The following is a 27,834-nucleotide window of genomic DNA, read 5'->3' on the forward strand; positions in this document are numbered from 1 at the left end:
GAGACTATCACAGTGCAGGTGCATTTATACGGAGACTTGATTACACACAGGTGGATTGTATTTATCATCATTAGTCATTTAGGTCAACATTGGATCATTCAGAGATCCTCACTGAACTTCTGGAGAGAGTTTGCTGCACTGAAAGTAAAGGGGCTGAATAATTTTGCACGGCCAATTTTTCAGTTTTTGATTTGTTAAAAAAGTTTGAAATATCCAATAAATGTCGTTCCACTTCATGATTGTGTCCCACTTGTTGTTGATTCTTCACAAAAAAATACAGTTTTATATCTTTATGTTTGAAGCCTGAAATGTGGCAAAAGGTCGCAAAGTTCAAGGGGGCCGAATACTTTCGCACGGCACTGTAACTCTTACTCTGCTACCTGAGATTTGTGACCATTTAACTAGAGTAAGACAAACATACATAGATTGGTCCCCAACAGAGTATGAGGAAAACTAACCTCGGTTAAGAGAGGTTTAACAGTAAAACAGCCAGATTTTGGCATTAGAGGCAGCAACCTGGGTTGGAAATAAAAAAACATTTAAAAAGAGAATGACATTCAAATGTCGATGAACCCAGCAAAATTGGCGTCGCTAGCAAACCAGTCAGCCTGCTAACTAGCCTGTTAACCAACCATTTGTTCCACACAATGCGGTACAACAGCCGCTTTCACGTTCTTGTTGATGAAATCTGCCGCTAAAGCCGGGTCCTCGAATCTGTGCGTGGAGCTGTCCGGTAAAGTCAGTCTCAGAACCGCAGGGTAGATGAGGCCGAACTTCAGGCCCGGGCAGGCGCGTAGCTGGCGTTTCACAGCTCCAAAACTAGCCTGCTTCTTAGCCACAGCTGTGGTGTAGACCGCAAATATCGAGACTCTTTTACCCTTATAGAGTAGAGGGGATGCTTCTCCCGATCTCCTCAATATGTCATTGCGGACGTGAAAGAAATGCACCTTGATGACAAATGTCGCGGGGGTTCTCCATCCCGGGGTCGGCTACGCAGAGTGCAGTGGGCCCGGTCTAGCAGTGGCTTCTCCTCCAGACCGAGCAGCTCCTGAAGCAGCTGGGCCATGAACTCCGTGGATCTTGGGTCAACCACTCCCTCCAGTATTCCCAGTAGACAAATGTTGTTCCTCCGCATTCTACTTTCCATATCTTCGCATCTATTGTCAAGGTATGCCTTAGCTATCAATGAGCCAACATTAGCCTCTAGCTCGCTAATGCGAGTGCTGTGGTCTGTAGCACCTCGTTCCAAATCCGATAAGGCCACTCCGTGAGCTTCGAGCTTATTCTGTATACTCTCGATAGATTTTTTAAGCTTGTCTTTGACCATTGATATCTCTGACCTGAGATTGGTAGAGAGAGAGTCAATTTTGCCAAAAATATCGGTTTTGAGGGTGCCTATCAGGGATTGTAGCATCTCCACAATCAGTGTTTCTGTGGGGCCGGCATTAGCAGCATCCGGTGGCTGGGGTGAATCAGGAGAGGGCGCGGCTTGCTGCTGCCTGCTCTTGCAGACTCTGTTTTTGGCCGGGTAGACGACATTACAAACTTACATTTCTCAAACCTGATCTGAATTGTTTATGGGTCTCTTCAGACGCCTGGCCAAACAGAAATATATACAATTTTGCGAGGTTAAATATATAAATTTGGTCACTAACTCAGGAGCGATAGGGAAACGCGTTGTACATTCTTGGCTTCCAACAGCGCCCCCATCCCGCGGCCTGATGAATGGTAACATGTTTAACGGTCCTACTCACATCACCTACGGAATGCCAGATCACACAGATGTCCGGAACTGCTGCTGATCTTATGCATGGTTCAGTGTTGCTTGCCTGGAAGCGAGCATAGAAGGCATTTAGCTTGTCTGGTAGGCTCGTTCCACTGGGCAGCTCGTGGCTGGGTTTCCCTTTGTAATCCGTGATAGTTTGCAAGCCCTGCCACATCCGACGAGCGTCACAGCCATCGTAGTAGGATTCGATCTAAGTCCTGTATTGACGCATTGCTTGTTTGATGACTCGTCAGAGGTCATAGCGGGATTTTTTATGGGTCTTTTTATGTGTCCGGATTAGTGTCCCGCTCCTTGAAAGCGGCAGCCCTGGCCTTTAGCTCAGTGTGGATGTTGCCTGTAATCCATTACTTTTGGTTGGGATATGTACAGTACATTAAGTCACTGTGGGGACAACGTGCTAAATGTGCTAAACTACTTAATGTTATCAGATGAATCCCGGGAACATGTTCTAGTCTGTAGTAGTCCACTAAATCAATGTGGTGTGGCATGCATATTACAGCCAATGTTGAAATGTGTGGTATTACCTGAGATGGAGTACACAGACAGTTTTCTGGGGTGCAGCACAGCCAAATGAAGCAGATCTGAACACCTGCAGAGAACATCAATCAATCAGATATAGATATAATTAAGTACAGTTAAAGTCGGAAGTTTACATACACTTCAGCCAAATACATTTAAACGTAGTTTTTCACAATTCCTGACATTTAATCCTAGTTAAAATTCCCGTCTTAAGTCAGTTAGGATCACCACTTTATTTTAATAATGTTTGAGTAATAGTAGAGAGAATGATTTATTTCAGATTTTATTTCTTTCATCACATTCCCAGTTGGTCAGAAGCTTACTCAATAAGTATTTGGTAGCATTGCCTTTAAAATTGTTTAACTTTGGTCAAACGTTTCAGGTAGCCTTCCACAAGCTTCCCACAATAAGTTGGGGAAATTGGCCCATTCCTCCTGACATAGCTGGTGTAACCGAGTTAGGTTTGTAGGCCTCCTTGCTCACAGACCCTTTTCAGTTCTGCCTACAAGTTTCTATGGGATTGAGGTTAGGGCTTTATGATGGCCACTCCAATACCTTGACTTTGTTGTCCTTAAGCCATTTTGCCATATCTTTGGAAGACCCATTTGCAACCAAGCTTTAACTTCTTGACTGATGTCTTGAGATGTTGCTTTAATATATCCACATAATTGTCCTCCCTCATGATGCCATCTATTTTGTGAAGTACACCAGCCCCTCCTGCAGTAAAGCACCACCACAACATGATGCTGCCATCCCAGTGCTTCACGGTTGGGATGGTGTTTTTTGGCTTGCAAGCCTCACCCTTTTTCCTCCAAACATAAACATGGTCATTATGGCCAAACGGTTCTATTTTTGTTTCATCACACCAGAGGACATTTCTCCAAAAAGTACAATCTTTGTCCCCCATGTGCACTTTTCGCACCAAAGTGCGTTCATCTCTAGGAGACAGAACGCGTCTCTTTCCTGAGCGGTATGATGGCTGCATGGTGTTTATACTTGCGTACTATTGTTTGTACAGATGAATGTGGTACCTTCAGGCGTTTGGAAATTGCTCCCAAGGGTGATTGGCTGATTACTTTTGATTTTCCCATGATGTCAAGCAAAGAGGCACTGAGTTTGAAGGTAGGCCTTGAAATACATCCACAGGTACACTTCCAATTGACTCAAATGATGTCAATTAGTCTATCAGAAGCTTCTAAAGCCATGACAGAATTTTCTGGAATTTTCAAGCTGTTTAAGGGCACAGTCAACTTAGTGTATGTAAACTTCTGACCCACTGGAATTGTGATACAGTGAATTATAAGTGAAATAATCTGTCTGTAAACAATTGTTGGAAAAAATACTTGTGTCATGCACAAAGTAGATGCATGCTTTTCAACCGTTCGCTGCCTGCACCCGCACGCCTGACTAGCATCACCACCCTGGATGGTTCCGACCTTGAATATGTGGACATCTATAAGTACCAGACTCATATCAAACATCTCCAATCGAAAATCAAATCTAGAGTCGGCTTTCTATTCCGCAACAAAGCCTCCTTCACTCACGCCGCCAAACTTACCCTAGTAAAACTGACTATCCTACCGATCCTCGACTTCGGCGATGTCATCTACAAAATTGCTTCCAACACTCTACTCAGCAAACTGGATGCAGTTTATCACAGTGCCATCCGTTTTGTCACTAAAGCACCTTATACCACCCACCACTGCGACTTGTATGCTCTAGTCGGCTGGCCCTCGCTACATATTCGTCGCCAGACCCACTGGCTCCAGGTCATCTACAAGTCCATGCTAGGTAAAGCTCCGCCTTATCTCAGTTCACTGGTCACGATGGCAACATCCACCCGTAACACGCGCTCCAGCAGGTGTATCTCACTGATCATCCCTAAAGCCAACACCTAATTTGGCAGCCTTTCGTTCCAGTTCTCTGCTGCCTGTGACTGGAACGAATTGCAAAAATCGCTGAAGTTGGAGACTTTTATCTCCCTCACCAACTTCAAACATCTGCTATCTGAGCAGCTAACCGATCGCTGCAGCTGTACATAGTCTATTGGTAAATAGCCCACCCATTTTCACCTACCTCATCCCCATACTGTTTTTATTTATTTATTTTTCTGCTCTTTTGCACACCACTATCTCTACCTGTACATGACCATCTGATCATTTATCACTCCAGTGTTAATCTGCATAATTGTAATTATTTGCCTACCTTCTCATGCCTTTTGCACACAATGTATATAGACTCTCTTTTTTTTCCTACTGTGTTATTGACTTGTTAATTGTTTACTCCATGTGTAACTCTGTGTTGTCTGTTCACACTGCTATGCTTTATCTTGGCCAGGTCGCAGTTGCAAATGAGAACTTGTTCTCAACTAGCCTACTGGTTAAATAAAGGTGAAATAAATAAAATAAAAAATGTCCTAACCGACTTGCCAAAACTATAGTTTGTTAACAAGAAATTTGTGGAGCGGTTGAAAAACGAGTTTTAATGACTCCAACCTAAGTGTCTGTAAACTTCCAACTTCAACTGTATATCCTAATGGAAAAGGTTAGGATTGGGGGTAATCAACTCTGGCCCTAAATGTGTATTCTGGGGACAACTGCTACTTCAAGCACAAGTTGTGAACAGATAAGTATAATACAATATACATAGGAAAAAGTGACAAATCTGTTTGATGTAAATCTATGGTTTAAACATGTGTTCTACAGCTTTGCAGAGGAACATGTCTGTCGTCAACCCTGCTGTAATGTTTACGGAGGAAAACCAACTAAAAATGAAGCCAGGTGATTTCTTCTTTACTCAAAACCACAGTGCCCACTGTCAATGAGAAAACATTTCACCATCTCCCGCCCCACTGCTCTAGAGACAAAATTTACAATGTGTTTCTCTGTTTAGGGAACACTCAATGGTCATTAAAAATGCTAACCGAAACCAGCTTCCCCAAAACATACACTAACATAAAATGCAAACAAACAGATGAAAGAATCCTTTGACTCATACATCCCTTTTGTGGGAAAAACTTTTGGAAAAACGCCTGGCTTTTCCTGGAAGCCTGTCTCTCCAGGAGGTCCCTGTGCACCCAGGAATGGACCACCTTTATGACATATCCCAACATTCCCATCTTCCCTCACCATTCTATTCCTCCATTTCTCCTCCTATCCCTCTCTTTCTCCTCTTACTTGAACACTTTTGGGCTTGGGGAGAGCAGAGGGGGCAATGGCGGTTTCAGTCTAGCGGTTGACATTTTTTGTTCAAAATATTTGAGCATTTAGTCAACCTGTATTTAGCAAGTTAAAGTCCTTGAGAACAAATTTCCTTTAACAACATTTGAAATGGGACCCTTGGGTGTCTCCAGCTATGTGCTGGTAACTTGGTGGTTAGCTTAAAGTAGTGGAACCAGCCAAGTTTGAGACTAGGTGGTTGATATGGTATGATAAATCACATGGAGAGAGCCGAACTCATGACATGGTGGTCAGGATTTACTGGAAGTAGATTAAGACAAGAACAAATTTAAAGTCAATGCCATAGGTTCATGAACTCCATTGATGTCTACTCAGTGGATAACCAAACGCCCTGACAGCAACTACCTCTTGACTTTGTGGTACAGGGTATTTCACAGCCTGAAAGTATGACTATGGTCAGGAGTTAACGACAGGGTCAGCAAAGGTCATGTGATCAGGAAAAACCCTTGGCCCTACTTATGACTGAATTATGTACATGAAGCTAATGTGTGTTTAGGACTGAGTGGGTAGCTACAGGAAAAGCCATTGTCTCCCAACACGTGACATCATCATTCCTGTGAAACTCTAGTCCTTCGGTGCAGTGATGTAGGACAATGAGGGTAGAGAATTCCATTTGTGGGGTGGTACTTTAAGATTGTAAATAGGGCTATGTTGAGTTAATGCCATAATTGCAATTCCAGGCCACACTTTTGAGTGCCAGAATACCAGAGAAGGGTGAGGACAAAATGAATTATTAATACAATGACTGCGTGACCTTTATTTAACTAGGCAAGTCGGTTAAGAACAAATTCTTATTTACAATGACGGCCTAGACCGGCAAAACCCGGGTGACGTTGGGCCAATTGTGTGCCGTCCTACGGGACTCCCAATCACGGCCAGCTGTGATTCAAACTGGATTGCTTAGTCAGTGATAGCATCATAAGCATGCATTCTAGAGCAGGAGGTGCGTGTCGCATACCACTTGGGCAGGAGGTGCGTGTCGCATACCACTTGGGCAGGAGGTGCGTGTCGCATACCACTTGGGCAGGAGGTGCGTGTAGCATACTATTTGAGCAGTAGGTGGGTGTAGCATACTATTTGAGCAGTAGGTGGGTGTAGCATACTATTTGAAGCAGTAGGTGCGTGTAGCTTACTATTTGAGCAGTAGGTGAGTGTAGCATACTATTTGAAGCAGTAGGTGCGTGTAGCTTACTATTTGAGCAGTAGTTGCATGTAGCATACTATTTGAGCAGTAGTTGCATGTAGCATACTATTTGAGCAGTAGTTGCATGTAGCATACTATTTGAGCAGTAGTTGCATGTAGCATACTATTTGAGCAGTAGTTGCATGTAGCATACTATTTGAGCAGTAGTTGCATGTAGCATACTATTTGAGCAGTAGTTGCATGTAGCATACTATTTGAGCAGTAGTTGCATGTAGCATACTATTTGAGCAGTAGTTGCATGTAGCATACTATTTGAGCAGTAGTTGCATGTAGCATACTATTTGAGCAGTAGTTGCGTATAGCATACTATTTGAAGCAGTAGGTGCGTATAGCATACCATTTGAGCAGTAGGTGAGTGTAGCATACTATTTGAGCAGTAGTTGCATGTAGCATACTATTTGAGCAGTAGTTGCATGTAGCATACTATTTGAGCAGTAGTTGCATGTAGCATACTATTTGAGCAGTAGTTGCATGTAGCATACTATTTGAGCAGTAGTTGCATGTAGCATACTATTTGAGCAGTAGTTGCGTATAGCATACTATTTGAAGCAGTAGGTGCGTATAGCATACCATTTGAGCAGTAGGTGAGTGTAGCATACTATTTGAGCAGTAGTTGCATGTAGCATACTATTTGAGCAGTAGTTGCATGTAGCATACTATTTGAGCAGTAGTTGCATGTAGCATACTATTTGAAGCAGTAGGTGCGTATAGCATACCATTTGAGCAGTAGGTGAGTGTAGCATACTATTTGAGCAGTAGGTGAGTGTAGCATACCATTTGAGCAGTAGGTGCATGTAGCTTACTACTTGAGCAGTAGGTAAATGTAGAATACTATTTGAGCAGTAGGTGAGTGTAGCATACTATTTGAGCAGTAGTTGCATGTAGCATACTATTTGAAGCAGTAGTTGCATGTAGCATACTATTTGAAGCAGTAAGTGAGTGTAGCATACTATTGAAGCAGTAGGTGAGTGTAGCATACCATTTGAGCAGTAGGTGCGTGTAGCATACCATTTGAGCAGTAGGTGCGTGTCGCATACCATTTGAGCAGTAGGTGCGTGTCGCATACCATTTGAGCAGTAGGTGCGTGTCGCATACCATTTGAGCAGTAGGTGCGTGTAGCTTACTATTTGAGCAGTAGGTAAATGTAAAATACTATTTGAGCAGTAGGTGAGTGTAGCATACTATTTGAGCAGTAAGTGAGTGTAGCATACTATTTGGAGCAGTAGGTGCGTGTTGCTTACTATTTGAGAAGTAGGTGAGTGTAGCATACTATTTGAGCAGTAGGTGAGTGTAGCATACTATTTGAGCAGTAGGTGCATGTAGCTTACTATTTCAGCAGTAGCTGAGTGTAGCTTACTATTTGAGCAGTAGGTGAGTGTAGCATACTATTTGAAGCAGTAGGTGCGCGTAGCTTACTATTTGAGCAGTAGGTGAGTGTAGCATACTATTTGAAGCAGTAGGTGAGTGTAGCATACTATTTGGGCAGTAGGTGAGTGTAGCATACTATTTGAAGCAGTAGGTGCGTGTAGCTTACTATTTGATCCGTAGGTGCGTGTGCCCTGTTACTTACGAGACAAATTTGCCCACTTCAACCTGGATGACGGGGTCTCTGAGCTGCACCTCCAGTAGCTGGCTGTGGGCCGGGCTGGGCTCTCCAGGCTTGGCAGGGTGGGGGGAGAAGACCCGCAGCATGCCCATGTAGCTGCCCACCACGATCTTATCTACAGGAGAGAGGACATACACATTGCATACTTACTCAGCTTAGATGTTGTGGTATGGTCTCATATTCTCCCTTCGTTGTACACCGAGTGTACAAATCATTAAGAACACCTGCTCATCCATGACGGACTGACCAGGTGAATCCAGGTGTGATCCCTTTTTGATGTCAGTTGTTAAATCCACTTCAATGAGTGTAGATGAATGGGAGGAGCTAAGCAGGGTTGCTTCTGAAGCTAAGCAGGGTTGGTCCTGGTCAGTCCCTGTATGGGAGACCAGATGCTGCTGGAAGTGGTGTTGGAGGGCCAGTAGGAGGCACTCTTTCCTCTGGTCTAAAAAAATATCCCAATGCCCCAGGGCAGTGATTGGGGACATTGCCTTGTGTAGGGTGCCGTCTTACGGATGGGACGTTAAACGGGTGTCCTGACTCTCTGAGGTCATTAAAGATCCCATGGCACTTATCGTAAGAGTAGGGGTGTTAACCCCAGTGTCCTGGCTAAATTCCCAATCTGACCCTCAAACCATCACATGAATTGTGTATGTGTAAATGGACAAGACAAAAGATTTAAGTGCCTTTGAACAGGGTATGGTAGTAGGTGCCAGGCACACCGGTTTGTGTCAAGAACTGCAATACCTCTGGGTTCACACTCAACAGTTTCCTGTGTGTATCAAGAATGGTCCACCACCCAAAGGAACGCCAGTCAACTTGACACAACTAGGAAGCATTGGAATCAAAATGGGCCAGCATCCCAGTGGAACGCTTTCGACACCTTGTAGAGTCCATGCCCCAATGAATTGGGGGGGGGGGGGGGGGGTTGGTTTTGTACACTCAGTGTATGTGCTATGTATCGAGAGGGCAAATGGTATGTTTTAAACATGGTAATAAAGATCCAGGAAATCAAGTCAATCAGCCAGTAAGTCAATCAGACAATGAACGAATCAGATTTGTGCATGTAAATAAGACTATGGTACCAGGGGCACTCTCATTGTTTGTTTTGTGGTCTATTAGTAAACCGTGTCTTTTGACTGCCCTATGCACTACAACACACCCCCACACCTTCTTACCATGTCCGCTACCGCTGTTGTCCACATCTCCGACACACAGGCATCCCTGGTCAAACTCCTCCCCCTCGCCCAGCACCGCGGCCCACCAATCACGTGCCTTGAACAGAGACATACTACTGCAGAGGAGACAGACAGACACACACACATACAGAAAGAAAGACACAGACAGACAGAGGATCATATCGCCGCTCTGCTGGACACCATACACATAACACTGCTTGTCAGTCTTCACACGTGACCTGCAGGCTGACTGACACTCATCAATACATTTCTTCATCTCCTCCATTTAAAAATAATGGACAGGTGAAAGCAATGTGGGTAATACGTGCTGTTTGTCTATCCCTCTTGGAACCAAATGGAAGGATGAAACAATTGGAAGGGTTGGCGTTCATGTATTCCACCTAGGTTCTTATATGGCTTGATCTGTCTAATCCTACTTTAACTCACTCTAAGCCTAATGGGTGCCAGCCTCAGATGTGCAGTGCTTTATCAAACTAGCGTGTGTGTGTGTGGTGTTTGTGCCTGGTAATTCACTGATCATCTGCTTTTATTGCAGGGTATTAGCGCCTACCTCTTAGTTGGCCCATATAGGCTACATGCTGATGTTTCTTTGACTCCAGGACCCAGAGGGAGGTTTGGACAGTGGTCTGTGTGTGACACTAACGGTAAGACTGTTACACTAGCCAATGACAGCTGAGTCACATGACCAGGGATTGTATCAGGGCGTGGGCCAAGCAGCTTTCCTAATTGTCAACTGCTGAGCAGGTGGAATGGACAGCTAATCCATAGAGAGAATCCCTTCTTCCCCCTCCCTCGACACCAAGACCATATATAACCATTCAAATGATAGACCTATTATTTCGAGTTTGAAAGATTACACAAGTGGAATATTATATGCCTATAGCTTGTAGCCTTATACCACCTGCCTACTTGACCATCATGGCCAAGATCTTTCAGCAGCCCCTTTTCATCTACTTGACAGACAGCAAAGCACATCCAACATTCGGCAATCAACCACATAATTCAACATTATCCAGGTGTGCCATGCATATCAAGCAGAGCTCCGATTACATTTCATTAAAAGGTACATAGAATGATTTCCACACAACTAGCTAGATATAACCGTAACGTTATCTAGCTAGGAACAACATGCATAATCTGTTGAAAAAAAATAGCTAGCTAGTAGGGGTTGCGGGCAAGCATTGTCCATGTGTTTAACTATTATGAACAGAATAAAAACAAACTAAACTGGAAGACGTGCACGAGTTGGTAACAAACAAGCAAATGTAGTAAACTAGTCAACCAGGAAAGACCTCGAGCTAAGTTAACGTTGGCTGGCTAATTAGCGCTGGCTGTGCTTGTGACTGGCTTGGAGGCTAACAAGCGTCTAGTTTCAACATTCCAGCGACATTCCCAAATTCTAAACGTGCCTCTCTTACCTCTAACAAGACGAGCCTGTCTGGGGTTCGCAGTTCAGATAAAACATCTAATTTTGCGTGTGCCTCATCAATTTGCTTGAAGCCATCTCCCTGTTGTCATAGCAGTGACACTAACGATAGACTCGAGTACATGCGCGCATGATCTGAAACGCACAAACTCACAGATTCATGGGAAACTGAGTTTTTATTCCGAACAGACGTTCTCGTCTGGTGCACGAGACTACAGGCGTTCAGGTAAAGAGGTAAAATTCTCAATCACGTGATTGCACATTAAATGTCACTCAATTTTTTTTTAATTGCTTACATATACACACACACACACGTTTGAGGCATATTTCTCGTGTTTTTTTTCTAGTAATACATTATTGGGTTTTGAGTTTGCAAGAAAGGCATTTCACTGTACTAATTTGAGGATGATATAGCAATTGAATGGCACTGCCAATCTTATTTTAAGGTCTTTGGAATGAAATCTGTATTATAACCATAGACTTGCATCCAATTTCTCAATAATCTGTTGCCTTGTGCATCTTGGAACGCACTCATTGATTTCTTGTAGATCCTTAATGTTTTACACGTTAGTGTTTATTACACTTATCACAATAACTTGTCATTCAGTTTCGTATTTTTTTGTAAAAATTGGGCTCGTCCGGGATTTGAACCCGGGACCTCTCGCACCCTAAGCGAGAATCATACCCCTAGACCAACGAGCCAGATGGATATGGAAGAAACCAGTCCAGGACAAGTATGCCACGTTGGATGGATTTTGCAAACGTGTCTTTTAATAACTAACTACAGTGAAAACTTCACATGTAGTTGGACTTTGTCGTCATCTAGAGGTCTATTTTGGCATTACAGCTTGGTTTCAACCACAATCCCCACACAACCTTGATTGTACAGTTGAACAAAAAAAAAAAACATGTTATTTGACAAGTTTTATTGACAAGTTTTCCCCCCCTCTGTCAAATTCAAAGTTAAGAAAAGGCAACGTGCAGGAGTAGCAGCACATTTAAAATGCTAAGATTTAAAATTAACATTGAACATGTGCAAGACAAAACTGAGAAATTTAAAGGGGGGGGGGGTAGGAAACATTTCCAAGCTTGAGGTAGAGTTCAAATTTGAACAACAAAATTAAAAATAGGTCAATGGGTGTGGATAAAAGGCCAAGTTAAACAAAATAGTCTTATTGAACTTCGCTGATCCACAGACAACGGTGCTTTACCCAGTGGTGTTCTCTTGTAATATACTGCCTATTGAGTAGGCTACTTTTCCTCTGTGTAATGACTTTTGGTAGCACCTTATTTTACACTATATTGTTCATAAAGTCAGTTACACTAACAGTAGTAACCCATAACTTATAAAAAAAAAAACTTTAGCACCACTAGTTACTACTATTATCTCAACTTATTGACAATTGTTTAATTTTCTTGATATAAGCACCATAGGGTATCTACAACAACCATGCAGTCTATTTACATGGCACAGAAAATGTGCAGTGTTAGTACTCCTATAAAATAATGTGCTACTTTGCAGTGTGGCTATGGTAGCAAAGTCCCCATGTAAACACTGATGAGGTGTATACATGGCTTTTCTTCTGCAAGACAGAATCCATTACTACATCCATAAAACTAGTGATAATATTCATACCAATGTCTGAGTATTGTTCACCCAGACAGGTTCAAGTTATTTTTTCAGACCTACATTGATTCCTGTAGCCAAACTGTTGCAGAATGCAATGAGGTGATTGTGGTGAAATGCATGCTAGGACCGTTTCAAAAGACGTTGCTGTGTTCTTGTGTGGATGCTCGGTTTATGATTTGCAAACTGATACAAGCATTACAATATAAAAAAATATTATGAATAACAATAACGTGCAAATTATTGTTATGGAGTGGAGGATGTCGACAAGGTTGCAGACAGACAAAGACTGAGGCTGTGTACTTTAAAATAGTTCATTGAGAGGAGAATATAAAGCTAGTGTATGTCGAGAGGCTGTGAGTCAGTGGCGGGGGGACCAGTAAAATCTGTCTTGGGAGTCCAGAGGTTGGTTCATTTTCCATGGGTTTGGGGAAGTGTGTCAGTATGAAGTGGGGGGGGGGGGTTATATAATCTTCTGAAGGATGGAATTGGGCACATCTAAAGTCTCGTCCTTTACCAGGACGATGTCATAAGAGTCCAGATATTTCTCCAAACGATCCTCCACCTGCCAAGGAAGAGAGAAGAGTTACGATGCAGATTGACACAGACACACACACACACAGCACATAACCTCATACTTTCATATCAGTCACTATAGTCACATCTTCAGACTATTAATATCCAGCAATCTAGCTGGTGATGGGAGCAGATAGAGTTGCTGACTGGCGATGTGGGGGGTCATATGGGTGGGTTGCGGGGGCACCTTGTCGTTGAGGAAGCCGATCTTGAGGATGTTCTCCACATTGGGCACGCCGTCAGCCATGTTGAGGTCGCCTAATGAGTCTCCCAGCAGCACAATGTTGCAGTTGTCCTTCACCTGTTTGAAGTACTCCGTGTTGCGCAGGGCGCCGTCGTGCTTGTTGAACACATGGATCAGCTCTCCCTTGAAGCCCCTCAGCTCACCCTGAGAGAAGAAAAATACTTGAGTTTAAATGGAACGGAGCCAACTGATGCGAATGCAATGCATACACCCAGGTAGAACCATAGCTTTATTATCAACTTTATCAACACTCAGAAACTCAGGCCTATCCTCAGCTTTATCAACGCCCAGAAACTCAGGCCTATCCTCAGCATGTACCAAGCTCTCCTCCAGGGACGGGGACGGGGACTTACATTCTCGTCGAAGTCCATGAAGTTGGACACCACCTTGACGTTGGGGTGGTAGACCCCCGCCTGGTGGATGATCTCCTCCAGGACGTCTCCCAGACCCGCTGAGAAGATGAACACGGGCACGTTGTGCTGCTGGAGCCGGTCAAAGAATGGCTCATAGCCCTCCCTGTGGGACAGACATGTAAGCATTAAAACCACCCATAGCCCTCCCTGTGGGACAGACATGTAAGCATTAAAACCACCCATAGCCCTCCCTGTGGGACAGACATGTAAGCATTAAAACCACCCATAGCCCTCCCTGTGGGACAGACATGTAAGCATTAAAACCACCCATAGCCCTCTGTGGGAAAGACATGTAAGCATTAAAACCACCCATAACTCTCTGTGGGACAGACATTAAGCATTAAAACCATTCATAGCCCTCTGGGACTGACATACGGCTTATATGAACAAAAATTATTCACAGGCAGAAATAAATAATATTTCGTAGAGCTTGTGTTCATGAAGCGGCAATAACGGCCACTCTGGTTCAACTTGTGTCCGGAGCTGCTTTCTGTAGTTTAAATTATTTCAACATTTCCTATCAGGTCTTACCTCAGGCAGGCGTCCGAGTCTCTCACCACCTCTGAGAGTTTGTCCTTCTGTAGCCTCTGCTCCACCAGTAATGTATGGGACTTAAAATACCTGTCAACACACACAGAGTGTGCCTTAGCGAGAGCAATTGTGCACACGTGTGTGAGCGTGCTTGAGTCTACTCACCATTCTACCATAAATGGATACTTCTCCTCCATCGTTAGATGGGGGTCGATCTCTATGGGGTAATATGTGTTCTTAAGCTCTAGTAACTAAAAGACAGACATAAAATCAATTAGCGTTAACACATATGCTAGTATATTTATGCTTTTGTGACGCCTACAAATACTATTACGCAATAGTAACATCAAACAAACCTTCGTCCTACAATCTTCGGTGACAAGCTTGCAGTTGTCAATGATATCTATGTGGAAAGGAGGACTTTGGTCAGATGGATAGGCCCGGAGACAGTCATAGGCAGGTAACTTATTTAGAATCCCAGTGAATGTTGAACTGGTTTTATGTTGTACTTACTATGACACGTGGGGCAGCGTTTGCCGTTGACTGCGAACCGGCTTAACGTCATGTCAAAGTCAGTGATGACCTGAAAACAAACCAGGAGAGCCATGGAGGGGAGTCAGTGATAACTCTGGTCATCATACTGTCACCACAGGGTGTCACTGTTCAGCGAATACGAATGGCCCATCTCTTTGCACACCCTTCCCCTCCTACTGTACCTGTAGTTTGGAGGCGCCACCCTTGATCATGCCACAGATGATCTGCTCCACCCGCTCTGGATCCCTCATGTGGACCGTGTTCTTCTCAAACTCTGGCATCTGAGAGATGGAGAGGGCGAAAGACACAGAAAGAGATCTTTAAGTATGCTTCTAATATACTTCTACAAGTAGCATGTCATGCCCATCACTGAATCGATAATATCACATCAACTCAATCATTGAAAAGAACACCCCTCCGGAGGGAGGGGAGGAGGACTCAATTATTTAAAAAAACGTGTTGAGGTTAACTTGAGTTGGGCATATGGTTAATATTTGGTGGGGCGCGGGTCGAGTTTAAAAGATCACTGCCATTTTTTGAGCAAAGGTAAGAGGAGCCAGGAGTAGACTAACTGGATATCACAACACCCCTCTCCCCTCGTGCCCCAGCCCCCCATTTCCCCAGGGCCAGAGCAGTGAAACAGCTGATGTTATGGCTCCTTCTTCCGTACATAACTGATCACCATCCAAACAAGCCCCAGGCCAGGAGGGTGGAGACCTGAACCACAAACAACTTCCAGGGCTGTAGACACCAATATTTTCTATTGAATCTTCACTACTTGACTTGGTGGTCTAACTACAATATTAGGCTAATGATCAGGCAATGAACTAGGTTCAGGTGAAGAAATGAGATAGAGATCTATAGCTCAGTTGAAGCCCTGTTGACATGTCAGGGCAGGAATGCAACAAACCATGAATACAACCTCCAGCTGGTACGAGCACACACACACACACACACACTTTTCTCCCCTTGAGTGCATTTTAAAGGTTGCTAATAAAGGCCCACCTTGACTAATGGGGTGGAGCTGGGGAAGATAGGGGGTGTAAACTAGAGGTCGACCGATTAATCGGCATGGCCGATTTCAAGTTTTCATAACTATCGGTAATCAGCATTTTTGGACGCCGATTACATTGCATTCCACGAGGAAACTGCTTGGCAGGCTGACCACCTGTTATGCGAGTGCAGCAAGGAGCCAAGGTAAGTTGCTAGCTAGCATTGAACGCATCTTATATAAAAAAAAAATTAAAAAACAATCTTCACATAATCGCTAGTTATGGTTGTTGATATTACTATAACTAGCTTGTCCTGCGTTGCATATAATCAATGCGGTGTCTGTTAATTTATCATTGAATCCCAGACTACTTCGCCATCTGATTTTTTTGGTCCTCCAATAAATTGGTATCGGTGTTGAAAAATCATAATCGGTCGATACCTGGGTATTCCGACACCAGAGTGTTTGACTATGGAAATAGCCGACACCCCATGAACAAACTTCGTGCACACACCCATCAAAGAGGTATGCAACAGCGTACCAAGACTGTTCTGTGGTATCAGTGGACGTGTCCAGGGTTATGACTGGGATGAAGTTGGGAATCCCTTCTCACCCCTCCTTACAACCCTCTCACTCCACTTAATGTAATACACTGGGGCTCAGGGCTCCTTTAAGTCTTCCCTGAGAGATGTACATCCCTGATCCATGGAACAGAACGCCCTCTCCTTCGGTACATTGGAGTTGTTTACACAATGTCATGTGTCGCAGTCTTCTAATAAATACGCCATTCCAGATACATTGGTCATAAAAAACAGACGACACCTTTGTAACTCATTCTTGAATATTAGATATAAACTTAGTTAGCAGAATCCACACTCAAGAGCGCCGAATACCAGTCATACCTATTTACAACTATTAATACACCCTCCTCTAATAATGTACAGTATAGACTACATAATTATCCATGAATTCCCATCTTCTTCCATGCATTCAGTACATCCTTTCTCCAACCCATAAACATTAAATACACATCATTTGCAGCCTAGTCATTTTCTGACCTTCTAGAGCAATTTGTAGCTGGTGCTAACAGCAGGGTTCTGGCCAACAGCACACACTTACCATTTCCTCTGGTCTTGCGCAAAACAAGTGAAGAAAAGGTTCTCTGTCAGCAGAGGGCTTATATAGGCAACGCAAGAGGGGGGCGTCACCCAAAATAGATTGGATCAGATATTCCCTCCTCTTTGTAAGAGGCATGGCAAGCGCACTGACACGCAAATGAACAACTCACACACAGCTTCAATGTGTCATAAACACATGAAAGATTAAATTAACATCTTAAAAAACATAAGTAGATGAGGTGTAACATGGAATAGCCCCATGGCAGTAGTTTACCTTTGACCCCTGAGCTTTTAAGAGGTACTGTAACTGGAATCCATTACAATCACATGATGCAACAGAAAGAGCCCTAACACTTGTCTGGATTATTGCCAGGCCAGGGATGAAAAACTGAGGCGCAATTCTCCAACGCAGAGCACACACACATTAAGACCCCTACTCTGCCCCAAACATAATTTGTGTGTGCATGGCTATGGAATAAACAGGGTCTAAGGGTCATGGTTCATCCACTCTGCTCTCTCTGGTTATATGCCTCGTTCACATGCTAGTCGGAACGCTGACACAAATTTCTAACTTGCTGATTTGTTGACCGAGGCACGTGTATAACTAAAACAAATTAGCAAGGTCGGAAATGTCAGTTCCAAAAAGCACGTGAGCATGGCAATATCTAAGAGCTCAGTGTTAGGACAGTCATTACTTATGCCTAGCACAGAATGCTAGGACATGAGAAACCCTACCTCAGCTGCAGGGTCACATACCACCTTTCAATAGGCCCAACTCAGGCAGAGCATTCTAAACACATCTCCCCAAAATAAGACTACACACACACCTATCCAATAAACATTGGGCAAATAACTATACAACGTAAGGGCTGGCCAATCATATTCAGGTCTGCATTTTTACCATGGTGACTGTTGGGTTTCTAACACTGGTATCATATGTAGGTGAGAAATCCAACCTCCTCACCCAAGCCTTGGGGCAGTAGGTTAAAACCTGATACACTAACGCAGTCTTTTTTAGAAGACATTTAAAACTACAAGGATATACAAAAACACGTCCCACCCAATCTAAAAAAAAAAAAATCCCTCATACGTAGGCTAGGCCTACCTTTTCAACAATCCTTGGAAAACTGTCAAACATCAGGTGTTGGCAATTCTGCCTCACCCGAATATTTTATTTGGGGGGGGGGGGGGGGGGAAAACAGCATTTAAAACCTATTGTCAGTTTAACTTTGACATCCGTGAAAGTGCTGGCTCAACATTCCTTTCTACAGTGGAGCATGTCTCATCCTCACCCCCAGTCTTGTTCACTAAAGTCAAAGGTTACAGAGCACACAGGGCTGGAGTTAATTTATAGTAGTCTGCATTCAGTCTACCATCAGCCATCGGGCAACAACAGAGTGGAAGATGTGCTTTGAGGCATTTCCATTTACCTGTGCATTTGTGACAGCATTATGCCTACACAGATATAGGGAAGAGAGGTTCTATTGGGTGAATCAGACAATGTAAGATAATCTACTGAACATTTCTGCAGCAAATGTAAATAAAAACACCCACTATGGAGAACAAAGGCAGAAGGGAAAAAATACATTAATAAGGGCTGTGACGGCATGCTGCTCACAACAGTCTAGTTCAAGAGTTTTGACTGAGCCAAAATGGTGACTTTGCCAGGCAGGCTTGAACACTCATTTCCCTAGAACAGCGTTCTGATAAGCTGTGTGTGCTGCTCTGTGATTAAAGTAGGGCTGTGGTTGGGCCCCATTTAGTTTGGCAAAGTATCATCCACATTGCAACAGAACATTTCATGATAGCTTAATAACATGCATTTCTCTTAACTTGTCTGTCCACTGAAAAACCTAAAATAGTATTGGCTCTGGGGTGGAGTAGAAATGGTCCTATTAGAGGTCTTACCCCTTGAAAGAAAGTCTAAGAGAAACAGACAGATCCCCTTGGCCCTTTACTCCACACCTCATACATATCAGTAAGTAGACAGTAAAGTGGACAATGTCTGCTGTAAGAGCTCTTCAGCTAACAATATCACCACAGGTACAGTCCGCTCTGTCGTAGATAAACTCCCTCTCGACAAAGGAGGAAGGTTGTAACTCTGTTGCCCCTGGATAAGCATGCCATGTCACAGGAGAAGCCAGAGAGAACATTTTGTGACCTCAGCCAACAAGGTCACTAACTCAGCAATATACACCTATACTCTTATGTCAGTCACCCTTCCTTGGACTATTTAAGCCTAGACTTTGTTGAGCGACACATTGTAGTGGCGATTCCCTATGAAAAGCCACTGGCACAGGAGAGAGCAGTCCATAACACGTCCACAAACATCAGCTTTCCAAATGTTTCTCTTTTTGGGTGAAGTTTCCATTTACTGCACATATAAATAGCTCCAATACACATATTCCTATAGAAAAAGGTAAAGAGAGATCCATTCTATAGGCTGTATCTGTGATATGGTAACAACTATGTGCTCTCCTCTCACCTGTGCTAACCCTTCCTGGTCACCTGTGCTAACCCTTCCTGGTCACCTGTGCTAACACATAAACAGACCAAAACAGCTCTCACACTGTATAGGCCGGAACGTCATGTAAAGACACTGGTTCTATACCGGAGTCAAAGTAAGACTTTGAAAGTAATAGTGAAAGAGCTGTCATAAGATCATGAAAATACTATTTGCATTCGCCCCCACGCTGCTGCTACTCTGTTTATTATCTATGCATAGTCACTTTAATACCTCTACCTACATGTACATATTACCTCAACTAACCGGTACCCCCTGTATATAGCTTCAACATTGTTATTTTACTGCTGCTCTTTAATTATTTGTTACTTTCATTTAACTTTTTTAGGTATTTTCTTAAAACTGCATTGTTGGTTAAGGGCATGTAAGTAAGCATTTCACTGTCTACACCTGTTTTTGGCACATGACAAATTAAACTTGAAAATTTAACACCCCATAATACTAGAACATGGAGTAACAATATTTTTCTAAAATAGCTACACAGATCAAACTTAAAAAGATGTCTAATATGAAGTAAAACAGTTCAGCTCTGAGTAAGACTGGCAAACAATCTCCATGGAGAAAGTGGAGTGACTGTGTTTATTAGCTTGAGAGCAAGCATGAAGAATTACAAATGTTCTTGCCTGCCATCTAGTGGCCAATGAGGTTCAATACATGAGACCATTTCCAACCATGTAAACCAATCCCAAACCCAACCATGTAAACTTTCAGGACCCTATCTTTCAAATATAATTTATGAGAATCCAAATAACTTCACAGATATTCATTGTAAAGAGTTTAAACACCATTTGCTTGTTCAATTAACCATAAACAATTAATGAACATGCAGCTGTGGAACGGTCGTTAAGACACTAACAGCTTACAGACGGTAGGCAATTAAGGTCACAGTTACACTAAAGAGGCCTTTCTACTGACTCTGGAAAAACAACAAAGAAAGATGCCCAGGGTCCCTGCTCATCTGTGTGAACGTGCCTTAGGCATGCTGCAAGAATGCATGAGGAGCTGTTTGAGCCAGAGGTCTGGCAGAGTGCCATGAGCTGATCACGCGTGCGCCCGTGAGAGGTAGCTGGGTTCCATTGCATTTCTAAAGACAAAGAAATTCTCCAGTTGGAACATTATTGAAGATTTATGTTAAGGACAAGTTTATCTATAATTCCATGCATAACACTTGTATCTTTTATGAGAATTTATTATGAGAATTTCTGTAATTGGATGAGGCTCTATAATTCCATGCATAACACTTGTATCTTTTATGAGAATTTATTATGAGAATTTCTGTAATTGGATGAGGCTCTCTGCACTTTCACCGGATGTTTGTTTGAGACAATGCATTTCTGAACATAACACCAATTTCAAATTAGGTTTTTGGACATAAAGATTAACTTTATCGAACAAAACACACATTTGTGTTACATGAAGTCCTGTGAGTGCCATCTGATGAAGATCAAAGGTTAGTGATTAATTTAATCTCACAAGTCAGAAATAGCGCCCTCACCTTGGCTGGAAAATGGCTGTATGGTTTTCTGTGACTAGGTGCTGACCTAACAATCGTTTGGTGTGCTTTCGCCGTAAAGCCCATTTGAAAATCGGACACTGTGGCTGAATTTACAAGGTTTATCTTTAAAATGGTGTATAATACTTGTATGTTTGAGGAATTTTAATTATGGGATTTCTGTTTTGAATTTGGCGCCCTGCAATTTCACTGGCTGTTGGCGAGATGGGACGCTACCGTCCCACATATCCCAGAGAAGTATTATATTAACATCAATAAAATGAATTTAGCCTCAAATAATGAAACATGTTCAATTTGGTTTAAATAACACAAAAACAAAGTGTTGGAGAAGTAAAAGTGCAATATGTGCCAAGTAAAAAAGCTAACGTTTAAGTTCCTTGCTCAGAACATGAGAACATATGAAAGCTGGTGGTTCCTTTTAACATGAGTCTTCAATATTCCCAGGTAAGAAGTTTTAGGTTGTATTTATTATAGGACTATTTCTCTCTATACCACTTGTATGTAATATACCTTTGACTATTGGATGTTCTTATAGGCACTATAGTATTGCCAGTGTAACAGTAAAGCTACCTGGGCTCGAACCAGGGACACATCGACAACAGCCACCCTCAAAGCATCGTTACCAATCGCTCCACAAAAGCCGCAGCCCTTGCAGAGCAACGGAAACAACTACTTCAAGGTCTTAGATCGAGTGACGTCACCGATTGAAACACTATTAGCTCGCACCCCGCTAACTAACTAGCCATTTCACATCGGTTACACCAGCTTAATCTCGGGAGTTGATAGGCTTGAAGTCAAACAGGGCAATGCTTGAAGCACAGCGAAGAGCTGCTGGCAAATACATGAAAGTGCTGTTTGAATGAATGCTTATGAGCCTGCTGCTTGCCTACCATTGCTCAGTCAGCCTGCTCTATCAAATCATAGACTAACATAATAACACACAAAAATACAAGCCGTAGGTCATTAATATGGTCAAATCCAGAAACTATCATTTCGAAAACAAAACGTTTATTCTTTCAGTGAAATACGGAACCGTTCTGTATTTTATCTAACGGGTGGCATCCCTAAGTCTAAATATTGCTGTTACATTGCACAACCTTCAATGTTATGTCATAATTATGTACAATTCCGGCAAATTAATTAGCAGGCAATATTAACTAAATATGCAGGTTTAAAAATAGTCATAAGACTCCTGAACAGGTAATCAAATGGCTACCCGGACTATTTGTATTGTGTGCCCCCTCCCAACCCCTCTTTTTACACTGCTGCTACTCTGTTTATCATATGCAGTCACTAACTATACATTAATGTACATACTACCTCAATTGGGCCGACCAACCCGTGCTCCCACACATTGGCTAACCGGGCTATCTGCATTGAGTCCCACCAACCCCTCTTTTACACTACTGCTACTCTCTGTTCATCATATATGCATAGTCACTTTAACCATATCTACATGTACATACTACCTCAATCAGCCTGACTAACCGGTGTCTATGTAGCCTCGCTACTTCTATAACCTGTCTTTTCACTGCTGTTTTATTTCTTTATCTACCCATTGTTCACCTAATACCTTTTTTGCACTATAGGTTGGAGCCTGTAAGTCAGCCTACACCTGTTGTATTCAGCGCACGTGACAAAAACTTTGATTTGATTTTAACGAAAGGCATTGATGTTTATGGTTAGGTTTATTGGTGCAACAGTAATTTTTTCACAAATGCGCTTGTTAAAATCACCCATTTGGCGAAGTAGGCTGTGATTCGATGATAAATTAACAGGCACCGCATTGATTAACTAGGACAAGCTAGTTAATTAAACTAGTAATATCAACCATGTGTAGTTAACTAGTGATTATGTTAAGATTGATTGTTTTTTTACAATATACGTTTTATGCTAGCTAACAACTTACCTTGGCTTCTTGCTGCACTCGCATAACAGGTAGTCAGTCTGCCACGCAGTCTCCTCGTGGAGTGCAATGTAATAGGCCACAATCGGTGTCTAAAAACGCAGATTACGAAAACTTCAAATCGGCCCCAATTAAAATCGGCCATTCCGATTAATCGGTCGACCTCTAGCAACAAACCCACCGTCGCCGGACCAGACTGGCGAAAAAGTGCTCTTCACTGACGAGTCGCGGTTTTGTTACACCAGGGGTGATGGTCGGATTCACATTTATTGTTGAAGGAATGAGCGTTACACCGAGGCCTGTACTCTGGAGCGGGATCGATTTAGAGGTGGAGGGTCCGTCATGGTCTGGGGCGGTGTGCCACAGCATCATCGGACTGAGCTTGTTGTCATTGCAGGCAATCTCAACGCTGTGCGTTACAGGGAAGACATCCTCCTCCCTCATGTGGTATCCTTCCTGTAGGCTCATCCTGATATGACCCTCCATGACAATGCCACCAGCCATACTGCTCATTCTGTGCGTGATTTCCTGCGAGACAGGAATGTCAGTGTTCTGTCATGGCCAGCGAAGAGCCCGGATCGCAATCCCATTGAGCACATCTGGGACCTGTTGGATCGGAGGGTGAGGGCTAGGGCCCTTCCCCCCAGAAATGTCTGGGAACTTGCAGGTTCCTTGGTAGCACCTGCAAGTTCACAGCAAGAACTGGCAAATCTGGTGCAGTCCATGAGTAGGATGCGCACTGCAGTACTTAATGCAGCTGGTGGCCACACCAGATACCGACTGTTACTTTTGATTTTGACCCTCCCCTTTGTTCAGGGACACATTATTCCATCTGTTAGTCACATGTCTGTGGAACTTGTTCAGTTTGTCTCAGTTGTTGAATCTTGTTATTATCATACAAATATGTACACATGTTAAGGTTGCTGAAAATCAACGCAGTTGACAGTGAGAGGACGTTTCTTTTTTGCTGAGTTTAGTAGATGCCCATCATTGACCAACAGGACACCACTGTGGGCTGGGACATCAGGCTACATGAGCACACCTGGATACTGTGGAGTGGATGTGTGTTCTTACAACAGTTGAGCCATCATCAAAAGCGGATGTCCTTCACATTCTGGGGACATTGTAATTTTTTTTTTTTAAAAGCAGAGAGCAAAGGTTGCCTAAATAGAGCCCCAGTCAGAAAGCAGGGAATAGAGCAGACAGCAGGTCATTCCTGGAAGAAGTTCAGTGTGAATGAATGGGTCAACACACTAAATGTCATGCCCACCCCTAGGCCTACTATCTAGGTTCTGTGAAACAGAATACCAAAAGGTATCTTCAGGATTAGAATATTGACATACACCAAGTATACAAAACATTGGGAACAACATCCTAATATTGAGTTGCACCCCCTTTTGCCCCAATTCGTCAGGGCATGGATTCTATAAAAGGTGTCAAAAAAGTGTTCCACATGGATGCTGACCCATATTGACGCCAATGCTTCCCACAGTTGGGTCAAATTGGCTAGATGTCCTTTGGGTGGTGGAACATTCTTGATACACACGGGAAAAAAATTTAGCATGAAAATCCCAGCAGCATTGCAGTTTGACACAAACCGGTGCACAGGTGTTCTTAATGCTTTGTATACTCAGTGGCTATGTATATTCTGGTCCAGTTATCCTTGGACGTCTTTCTAGTGACATTCAGTACATATTTTGCACATTCTGAACATGGGTACGCTCGGTATAGTTTTGATCTTGACAGTTCCTAACCATTTAGCCATGCTTACATGGGTAAAATCTTTAAATATAGGTATATGGAGGTCACCCTTTCTGCCGTCTATAAAACAATGCTATATTGTCTTGTGCACCGGTTAGTGATGTATCAGACAACGTAAGCGTCTGGCTGCCTGTGAGGGACAGATAGTGAAAGACAGGCCTTCAACTATATCAAACAATGATTCTGCAACATTTCACTGACAATTGGCCCTGTGATTGTTGAACTATGTAATAATTCAAACTATTGATGTACTGTGTCTAAAAATAAATGAACAAAAAAGATACTGTAGCAATTCTCACTATATGAGCCACTTTACAATTCACACCAAGTGGGTTAACCCCCTACATTGGTATCAGAAGTAGGAGGGCGGCCGTGAGGCCATCGGAATGCGCTGCCCGGATGTGTGAGGGGGCCGAGAAGTCAAAGCACGGGGACGTGCCTTCCTGTCTTAAGGGGGGCAGTGTAGCAATCCTCGCTATATGGCCACATTACAATACCCACCAAGTAGGTTAATCTGATTGGCGAGACGCATAGGGTGTTTGCCTTTCATGGCAGCGACCCAGGTTCACTCCCTGTCCCGCCATTCACTGAGATACATTTGTCATCTGATCCAGATAGTCACTAAATCTAACCTAGGCTGAGGCCCAACATGTTAACAAATCCTCAGTTGTACCCTTTGATGGTAGGTTGTCTAAACATCAGTCTGAAAGAAGTCGCTGTAAACCAGAATGTTGAATGCAATGATATTTAAAGCTGCAATATGTAACTTTCTGGGCAACACGATCAAATTCACATAGAAATGTGTTATAAATCTGTCAGTCATTCTCATTGAAAGCAAGTCTAAGAAGCGGTAGATATGCTGTGTGTGCTATGCTTTCTGTTCTTGAGTTTAGTTTTTGCTTCTTTTTCCCTTTCACCAGCTTCAAATACTATATTTTTGGTTATGGAAAATAGATTTCACAGCAGTTTAGATGGTACGACGATTTAGACACTATACTTGCTTTGTCACAAACTGAATTTAGGCGAACTATTCGAATTTTAGTAACCAGAAAATGGCTGAACGATTTCTGCATAGTGCATCTTTTAAAAATTACTTTACTGGTTGTCCTTGGTGTTGGTCCTTTTTGGCAGTAGGAAGTGTAAATACGTTTAACCACAGGAAAGTGTCGTTTACCCAAATTTTTTGCAGCGCCTGTAGGTTATGTTGTTTGTACTTTCCATCTCCTGATGCATTTAACGTGATGCACAATATATAAATAGCAGAATGTAACCGAACTTTTGTCGATCAAAGCCCGTTCCTTCGCAAATAGCTGAAAGTGCTTGTGGAATTTGCCAGTTAATTGCGTGGTACAATGTTTGATCTGTGCTTAGGTTAAACTCGGCCATTGTTGACATATTGGGCAAGTCCTGTGCGAATTGTTTCAGCATTGAAAAGACAAACCGACATACAGACCAGTGTACTGAAAATCAGGTTAATGACACTACTCTGGATATTTTGTCTTAGATTATCTTCTATACAAAAATCTGTGAACAAGTAAAGTACGTTCAAATTAAATTAATTTAACCGTCTGACATGTGATGGGACTGTTCGCAAAAAGTGAGCCTAACGTTACATGTTAGAGACGAGAGGGGAGTCTTCCACTCTCGGGAATCGAAGTGAATAACAGATGGTAGGCTACATGTCCTAAAATTGAGAAATTACAGAATCAAAACATTAATCTAGCAATGATGCTTGAGGACAAGCAATGTGAAAAGTAAAACTCACACCTGATCTGTAAGTCTGTATTTTGACATACCAGTTGAAATTGTTTGATAGGCAGACTACTTTGGCTTCAAAACTTATTTAGTTGTCATTTTGGACAGGGGGCTCGAGGTTAGAGCAGAAGGGGATTTGCATAACTCGGAAACAAACCACTGTACCTACATTCTTTGAACAAAAATATTATTACAATAGGACTAGCTAACAAACAGCGTCAGATTAGTCATGTCACGATTTGACAGCTTTTCGTGACACCATGATAGCGACCTAGCAAATAATGACCTCTAAACCACCCTTGCTATCTTTAGGAACATCCGCGACTGCGCAATGCGCGCATGAACAGCACGCGCGAGTCCACTCACCATCTCGATGATCTTCGTTTTCTTTCCCGCTCTCTTCTTCTTGGCGAACATGTACTGAGCGAGAACCACACCTCCGAACAGGGCACATACACTGGCACTGGCCGCGGCACCGACTTTTACCACCGCAGTCTTGTCCATGGTTGTGCCGCTCCAAACAAACGATTCTACTCCTTCCTTATGTCAACATGGTCCCTCCCTCGAGTCGATTGGCGGCTGAGACTGTAACGGACTACGTACGTACGTGCCCTCCTATCGCTACCACTCGGGTGAAAGCGGGGGGTTGATGTGTATTTATACCAACATCTTTTAATCATCCAGGGGTATTTCACCAAACGAACCCAAATATTTGTTGTAATTGTGCTGGTAACGCATAGAGTAAAATGCTACAATGAAGAAATTGATACACATTTTCAGTTTCCGTATTATTTGTTTCTAATTAGTATGAACCACGTCCATGGAAACGAGCCCCAACAAAACAGATGTTTGCCTATACGTAAATTTAATAAGAATACATTACTCATTACAATTAATTACATTAGTCATTACTATAGCCCAATAATAGGATAGGGTGTCTGCCTGTATTTCGCAATATTTTTGTCTGCATTTCAGATATTGTCTGCAGAAAAAGATTTACCTACATAACCAATGGTGCAAGTTTTAGACAAGAAGGACTAATCAATTACAATGAAAATTCCCCCCATCTGCTGCCAATTAATCTCAATCGTCTCCTCTCTCTTCGCCTCCTTCTCCCTTCTTCAAACCCATTGGAAGGACATCTGTTTTTTCCTCGTCCAATTGGGTTTGAGAAGGCGAGGATAGAGGACGCGAGTAGTGTGCGAAAAATATTCTCCCTATGACGATAGCAAGCTCGTGACTTGAATAGTGGCAAGGGGAAGTCAAAATGTTTGTTGATTCTGTCCCACAATTTGAAAATTGTTTAAATACTAGCCATATCTATAACTAGGTTTCCATCCAACCATTTCATGTGGATAAATTATC

General features: G+C 42.8%; 2 protein-coding genes and 1 non-coding gene across 5 annotated transcripts in view; all 3 read right to left on the bottom strand.

Moving 5' to 3' along the window:
* The window catches only part of LOC139392123 (Bardet-Biedl syndrome 9), a 210,835-nt gene extending 199,707 nt beyond the window's left edge, over nt 1–11,128 (bottom strand). For 2 of the 3 annotated variants that reach the window (XM_071139862.1, XM_071139846.1), the window contains exons 1-4: nt 10,969–11,128; nt 9,530–9,645; nt 8,319–8,469; nt 2,311–2,375 (exon numbers count right to left, since the gene is read on the bottom strand). In XM_071139862.1, the coding sequence (XP_070995963.1) occupies nt 2,311–2,375; nt 8,319–8,469; nt 9,530–9,641 (328 nt within the window). In that variant the 5' untranslated portion in view covers nt 9,642–9,645; nt 10,969–11,128. The remainder of the gene's footprint in view (nt 1–2,310; nt 2,376–8,318; nt 8,470–9,529; nt 9,646–10,968) is intronic. The other variant, XM_071139854.1, reaches the window with a different exon arrangement.
* A 478-nt stretch (nt 11,129–11,606) lies between these two features.
* trnap-agg (transfer RNA proline (anticodon AGG)) lies at nt 11,607–11,678 on the bottom strand. The gene has a single exon. It is a non-coding gene; the product is annotated as a tRNA-Pro (tRNA).
* A 209-nt stretch (nt 11,679–11,887) lies between these two features.
* Nucleotides 11,888–27,098, bottom strand: LOC139392139 (cytosolic 5'-nucleotidase 3-like). The gene is made up of 9 exons (XM_071139875.1): nt 26,836–27,098; nt 15,084–15,182; nt 14,881–14,950; nt 14,724–14,770; nt 14,533–14,618; nt 14,368–14,457; nt 13,777–13,939; nt 13,367–13,567; nt 11,888–13,168 (listed from the first exon to the last, which is right to left on the bottom strand). Exons 1-9 carry the CDS (start codon nt 26,971–26,973, stop codon nt 13,067–13,069), a joined length of 996 nt encoding a protein of 331 aa, XP_070995976.1. The 5' UTR covers nt 26,974–27,098; the 3' UTR covers nt 11,888–13,066.
* Nucleotides 27,099–27,834: the final 736 nt, after the last annotated feature.

This window comes from Oncorhynchus clarkii, chromosome 3, assembly GCF_045791955.1.
Source record: "Oncorhynchus clarkii lewisi isolate Uvic-CL-2024 chromosome 3, UVic_Ocla_1.0, whole genome shotgun sequence".
NCBI classification, from domain to species: Eukaryota; Metazoa; Chordata; class Actinopteri; order Salmoniformes; family Salmonidae; genus Oncorhynchus; species Oncorhynchus clarkii.

Bases quoted from the DNA above. Each gene is read 5' to 3' on its own strand.
- LOC139392139 (XM_071139875.1), bottom strand. From the start codon at position 26,973: ATGGACAAGACTGCGGTGGTAAAAGTCGGTGCCGCGGCCAGTGCCAGT. The intron at 14,619-14,723 runs GTTTGTTTGATG...TCTGTCTTTTAG, and splicing joins CCGAAGATTGTAGGACGAAG to TTACTAGAGCTTAAGAACAC. The intron at 13,169-13,366 runs GTGCCCCCGCAA...CTTCCTTGGCAG, and splicing joins TCGGCTTCCTCAACGACAAG to GTGGAGGATCGTTTGGAGAA.